This window comes from Camellia sinensis, chromosome 7 (assembly GCF_055761805.1).
Source record: "Camellia sinensis isolate YWXY chromosome 7, ASM5576180v1, whole genome shotgun sequence".
Taxonomy (NCBI): domain Eukaryota; kingdom Viridiplantae; phylum Streptophyta; class Magnoliopsida; order Ericales; family Theaceae; genus Camellia; species Camellia sinensis.
The window spans coordinates 61,767,616-61,774,008 of NC_138967.1; the positions used below are offsets into that span (position 1 = coordinate 61,767,616).

At 34.8% G+C, this 6,393-nt stretch overlaps 1 protein-coding gene across 10 annotated transcripts; it reads left to right on the forward strand.

Annotated features, from left to right (window-relative positions):
* Nucleotides 1–206: 206 nt before the first annotated feature.
* LOC114290275 (DNA-directed RNA polymerases II and V subunit 8A) lies at nucleotides 207–5,752 on the forward strand. 10 transcript variants are annotated; one of them, XR_014335395.1, is made up of 6 exons: nucleotides 219–707; nucleotides 806–1,064; nucleotides 1,254–1,412; nucleotides 1,553–1,605; nucleotides 3,433–3,543; nucleotides 5,268–5,752. XR_014335395.1 is itself a non-coding variant. In XM_082878024.1 (5 exons), exons 2-5 carry the CDS (start codon nucleotides 992–994, stop codon nucleotides 5,373–5,375), a joined length of 381 nt encoding a protein of 126 aa, XP_082734150.1. In that variant the 5' UTR covers nucleotides 219–707; nucleotides 806–991; the 3' UTR covers nucleotides 5,376–5,752. The 10 variants fall into 10 exon arrangements, 4 of the variants coding, with proteins under 4 accessions (XP_082734151.1, XP_082734150.1, XP_082734153.1 ...); XM_082878024.1 differs by lacking the exon at nucleotides 1,254–1,412 and having other exon boundaries at nucleotides 1,564–1,605; nucleotides 3,386–3,543; XR_014335396.1 differs by lacking the exon at nucleotides 1,254–1,412 and having other exon boundaries at nucleotides 234–707.
* The last annotated feature ends 641 nt before the right edge of the window (nucleotides 5,753–6,393 follow it).

A 6,393-nucleotide genomic window follows, 5' to 3' on the forward strand; every position in this document is an offset into this window, starting at 1 on the left:
GATTAAAGATCACACTTTGATAAATAAAAATATCTCACTTTGATTAAAAATGTGATAAAAAAATTAAATTAATATTTTAATCACATTTAATTTGATTAAGTATAATAATATTTATTTTTTATGTCATTTTTTAATTAAGTGTGATTTTTTTAATCACACTTTCTAAACAAGTGTGATTAAAAAAATTAAATTCCAAAGTTCATTCTGACGCCCAGCCCATGCCCAGCCCTAGTCCCTCACTCACTCACTCTCTCTGTCTCTTCCTCTTCTCTCTCTCATCTGAGATCCAGATCATGAGGTAGATCAAAATCCAAATCCCAGGGCCAACCGCCACTCCTTCGTCGGAACTTCCAAGCCTCTCATCTCAGTCCTTGCATTTCTTTTTCTGTCTTTCGACAATGATGATGAGATCATGTTCTGGATGACGGTAAGATCAATGGTTCACGATGACGATCTGGAAACCGTACCGAAGATGTGTTAAATGTAGAAATCTGGATGGTAATGGGTTTGCGATTTGTATGATGATCTCGAAGCTGTGTTTTACCAGATCTTTTCTTGCGATTCACCAAGATCAGAGGGTTTATCAAAACCCCAACGAATACATGGGCAGGGCAGGGCAGAGAAGAAGGTAATGAAGCACGGAGACAGAGGGTTTATCGATCCTTCAACTATTTGTTTACAATGGTTCTTGTATTGCAGTCTTGGAGGTAAATTTTGCCTGTTAGTCCTGAAGTCATAGAAGGTGTATTTCTCATTTTGGTTTCAATCTGAGAAATGTGTTAATCTTGAATTATTGTTTGTTTAGGTCACAGTGGTTATTATGCTTAGTAGAATCAACGTTGAGTTGAGAAATGAAAATGTTGACAGTGAATGGATCTAACCCCACAATGGCAGTTGCGGCAACTGCTGCGGGTGATCAGCAATTGCAACAGACTGCAAATGTATCTGAGAAAGAGAAAGAGAATGAAACATCAATAACAAGTAACGACAAATGACAATGACATTGGCAATGGAAGTGGCAAAGAAAGCCCCTATTTGCATGAGGAAAGTGATTTACCATAAAGGTATATTACTTTTTGGATCAACAGAAATGCAAACCATAATAGCAATCCTCATGTTTTTAATTAGATTTTCCTTAATTATTAGTTTTTTGCAACCCCCTGGCTTTTTTGGGTTCACTCTACTTTGGGGTTTGAAATAATCTCTTTTTAAGTTTGCATTTATTGTTTTGAAAATGTTGTATTTGAATGTAGCTTGGAACACAACCTCCCTGATTGTCCATTTGCATCTCCTAAAGCTGCTGTGGACTTCTTTGATGATAAGTTAGCCATAATTGGATGATTTAGTTTAGTTTTACAGGGATTTTTTGTGGCTCCTTTTCTTCAATCTCACTACTATTGTGACTCTTAAATGTATTAAGAAGTTCTCCTTATTCGTTCGTTATTTAAATCCTTTTATTTTCATTTGAGCTTTCAATCTCTTACTCAATTCATTGTTATTTACATGGCTTATTCCAAAAATCTGTTTTCCATAACTTATGTTGATTGCATAGGATATCTTTAGAGTTGAGCGAGTTGACCCAGATGGTAAAAAATTTGATAAGAGGTATGTTTTCTAGTTTGGTCATGTCTTCTACAGTTTCTTGTCGTGTTTTTTTTTTTTTAAATATATATATATATTTATATATACGAAATGGGAAAATAAGTGTTTCTTTAATAATGTTTCTTATACCTAATCAATCCATTTGAAGTAAACCCCTTTATTAATTTCTGAAATGTATATATATATACACAATATCTATTATGTGTTTTAATGCTATGCTAGATTTGAGCTTAAGTGGACTTGGGAGTTGAGCTTATAAGCATATCAGGGTTTTAATGTCTGGATTTTGACCTTATGATACCATTATTATCCAAAAATATGAAGCTTATTATGAGAGGATGTTCAGGCTATCATTCTTAGGCAAACAATAGTTTTGTGGGTGCTCGGGCTCACTACAATTGGCTTGTTATGGCTATGGGTTTACACAATTCCATAGGTGGTAAAGTGATTGCCCTTGTCTGAGGAGTGTGGATAATTTAATTTATCATCCCCCCCCCCAAAAAAAAAAAAAAGGCTGGTCTATAGCTGTTTAGTCCAAGGAGTAGAATTTTCAAGCCTTAGAGTAAAAATTTATGAGAACTTATACATTTGCACAATTTGATGTGCATGCAATGCATCATGTGGTGGTTTCTTTTGGCCTGGAATATTCAGTTCAGTATTTTGAAATGTTATACAATTGCGAGCTTGAGGTGTTGGAAGCTGTCATTGAACTTCTTATGCCATCAACATCATTGGCATGCATATAAAGGCAGGCTGTGAATGATGGTAGATTTGAGCTGAGTTCTTGATGCACTAAAGATTTAGGACCAATTGTTGACAATGAATGGCACACAATCAAGCAGTAAGGAAGCAAATCTAAGACGCTAATTCATTTCAGTTTTGTGATAAAGTAGTATTTAGGTTTGTGTAATTTAGAATTTTGTCAATAGGTGTAGTTTTCTTAGTTGCAAGGTAACCTCCTTTGGAGGTGAGTGCTTGCAAGCTGCTTGTAAGCAGCTTGTCATCTAGTTTGATGTAGTGGTTGCATGTAGGCAATAATATGTCACCAGTTTGGGTTAAGTGGCTGCATTTTTGCCACTTGTTGCTTTCTTATTTTGTGCATTTTCTATTCCTAGCCTCTTCACCATAAAGTAAGCTCCTTAGCTATTATATATAGGGCTATAATCTCTCTTGAAGAGGTTTTCTGAGGAATTGAAATTTCAGATTTTTTTATTTCATTGTGCCATATTTTGTTATTCATTGGCGCTTGGTTTTGAGTCCCAAAGCTCGTGGAATTCAAGCCTGGTTGCTTGATGTTCCAGAATCCAGTCCTAAAATCTAGTTCTTGCATATTTCAGCCTTGATTTGAGTGTTATTCGGGTTCACCACCTTTGTTTGTAGTTATTGGAGCCTCCAACCAAACTACATGATGTTCCATTATAAGGTCTTGGGGGAAGAGGTGTATGGAGTAGTGCTGGTTTTCCTTGGAAGAGTATTTGGTGTGTTAAGGTGATTTCCTAGTTGATATCTTTACTACAAATTGGCTCTGAGAAAATTTCTCACAATTAATAATGTGGTTAAAAGGAGAATGTACTCCCCTAATTGGTTATAATAATATCTTTTAATGACATCTTTCAATATATATAAGAAGAATAAGATGAAGAATAATAACATGTTTAATATATCTCCCTTTAATGATAATTAGATACTTTTGATGTATTCAAAGAGTCTTTATGACTTCTCTGAAATATAATGCAGTGTCTGCTAGTGTTTGGAGCTAATAGCTTCATAATGTGTTTCTTAGTTTCTCGAATTGAAGCAATCAGTGAGCAGCTTGATATGCATATGCAGCTTGATGTAAACACAGAGATATATCATCTTCATGTTGGGGAGAAATTCATGATGGTATTAGCATCCACTCTAAACTTGGATGGAACACCTGACAGTTGTTATTATACTCAGGTAATCTTAATCTTCCTGGAACTTTTTTATTACTGATGAATAAACTTTGAATACCACATCAGTTGTCACATTAGTATTACTTGGTCATTTAGTTCTTACACCATTATTAGTTGGTGACTTGCCCTTGCAATTTGACCCAAGTCATTCAAGCTTAGTCCTCAGACATGGTGTGAATTGAGATGATGTTGATTGAGTAATGCAAATATCCAATTCCATCTCTCCACACTCTAGGAACAGGTTCTACTCTTGGTCATATAACTGTAATCCATTTATTCAGAGTGTTGAATATAAAACCAAAGAAAATTATCAGTGAACAACAAAAAATAATAATGATGGTGATAATAACAATAAAATAAATAACTCTAAAAGAGAGAAATGAATGACATAGGAAAACTTCTTGATGATCAAGGTGTGATGTGGTGGTAATTGTTTAAGACTGAAAACTACCCTCCTTAGGCTATGTTTGCTTGAAGGATTTGTAGAGAGAAAGGAAGGCAAAATAAATAAAATAGAAATTGTATTTTTGTCACATTTCCCTTACTTTTCCTTTTCCACCACTAATCCCCACTCAAATCCTAGTCCCAAACACAATCTTAATGTAAAAGTTTTGCTAGTTGTTATTCATGTCTTGATGGTCAAAACCTGCTGATTAATAAAAGAAAAAACAATATAGATTTATACTATTAATCTCTCTTCCTTTAAACGTAGGAATTAGTGTTATATTGTATTTTTTGTACCAAACTTAGTTTGTAGTTTTTGGTTTTAGTGACAGCCTAGCAACTTCATATATTTGGGTATACTTTAAGACTGTATGTTTTCAACTTTTTGCTGCCAAGGCAACGGAGATTATCTAATATATATATATATATATATGTGGAAGAGTAACTGTGACAGTGGTCAATATGAAAAGGATAGTGAAGAAAATAAAAACTCCGTTAGTATTGGAATACAAATATATATCTAGCTTACTCTTAATGGTATTGGGGAAGAGCGAGTCGCTAAGTGGTGGTGGTCTTGGGTGGAATAGATAGGAGCTAAAAGGGCGAGGTTTGAACATCCAAACTAAAATAAGAGTGTTGGGGTAAATACCATTGGGCTAAAAAGCCCTTGGCTAGGAGTAAACAATTGAGTAGTGAGGTAGAAATTAACTTATATTCTCATAGAAAACTGCAAAGAAAACTCTACAACTTATATTCTCATAGGCATTTTCATTTCAATAGAAATTAACTTCAAATTCTTGATGCTTGCACTTCCAATAGTCTACATGGAAATTCAGTGTTAACTCCTTCAGTGTTAAAAAGAAAATCCTTATTAAAGTTATTAAGGAGTCTTGACTAATAAGGCTCTTGAGATTTCATATACACATAAGCTAGAATGTTCTATCCATTAAAGCTTTATTTCAATTTATTTGGAAGTTGCAATATGAATCTGTTACCTATTGATCTTATTAATGTTATTTAAGTTATGAGAGGCATCATATGTTTCTGTACCTTGCATATTACATAAATTAAAAAATAGATAGGGTCTGTGGGTGTGGGAATCCAAAGGTTTTTATTTTATTTTATTTTTTACCAGATGATGGGAAAAGCTTTATGTTTTGGCCAGTACTTGCGCTTGCATATCTATTAACTCTCTCTCTCTCTCACACACACACACACAGACTGCTACCAGATCAATAAAAAAGCTAATGGACTTTGTTTTAAATTTGTCATTGATCAATACAGACTGCTACTAGATCCTCCTTTTTGCTGGTGGCTGATGGTTGTTGCTTGTTGGTCTGCTGCAGCTGCTGGTTTGCTGCGGCTGCCGCCCTCGTGGCTGATGCTTGCTAGGCTGGGGCTGCTGCTGCTGCAATGTTGCTGTGAGGTGGCTGTTACCAGATGTTGGTCTGCTGGATAAGGTTGTGGGTGATTTTCATGCCGTTTTGCCTGTCTTTGTTAGTTTCATGTTTTCATTTTGTTATCTGTTGTTTCTAATGTGGGTTCACAATTTGGATGTATTTGAGTATTTTAGTGACTTTACCCTTTTAGGTTTTATACATTGCTTCTAAAAGTAGTATCAGTAGTGTTTTTTTTGCTTGCACATCAATTTTAGGTGATTTCATATCAATGTTATTAGTTTGTAATAGTGATGCCTGAGGGATGCCTCTTGTAAATTTGTAAATCTTACAAAAATATATAAATTATTTTCAATTATTTTTGTTGGTAAATGTGTCGCCGAAAGTTTATTTTTGCCCACTCATATTGTGTTGCTAGAAGTGTATTATTTGCCAATGTCAATTTGTCGTTGCCAAAAGTAAACCTTTATCGACAAACAAATTGTCGACAAATGGCAATATTTACCGACGTAAGTGTGTTGCCAAAAGTTAACTATTGCCCACTTATATTGTTTTGCTAAAAGTGTATTTTTTGCCAATGCTAATTTGTCATTGCCAAAAGTGAAGTTTTATCGACAAACAAATCGTAGGCAAATGACAACATTTACCGACGTAAATGTGTCGCCAAAAGTTTACTTTTGCCGACGCATATTTTGTTGCTAAAAGTATATTTTTTGCCCATGCAAATTTGTGTCGCAAAAAGTGCCAAACAATCATCATATTTGAATGACTTTTACCGACGCAAGGTAAATTGCCGATGATGGATGAAGGCTTTTATCGACGACTATGTTTGTCGCTAAAGGCATTACTTTTACCAATGCAATGATAATTTCGTCGGCAAAAACTTTTGCCGACTCACTTTTGCCTACGGGTTGCCAACGTCGCTTTGTGTGTTGGCAAAACTATTTGCCAACGAATTTTCCCTTTTAGCAACATATTTTGTTGCGTTGCGAAAAATGCAATTTCTTGTAGTG

Coding starts and splice junctions, on each gene's coding strand:
- LOC114290275 (XM_082878024.1), top strand. CDS start 992: ATGACAATGACATTGGCAATGGAAGTGGCAAAGAAAGCCCCTATTTGC. Junction 1,606..3,385: donor GGTAAAAAATTTGATAAGAG/GTATGTTTTCTA, acceptor TGTGTTTCTTAG/TTTCTCGAATTGAAGCAATC. Junction 3,544..5,267: donor ACAGTTGTTATTATACTCAG/GTAATCTTAATC, acceptor TGATCAATACAG/ACTGCTACTAGATCCTCCTT.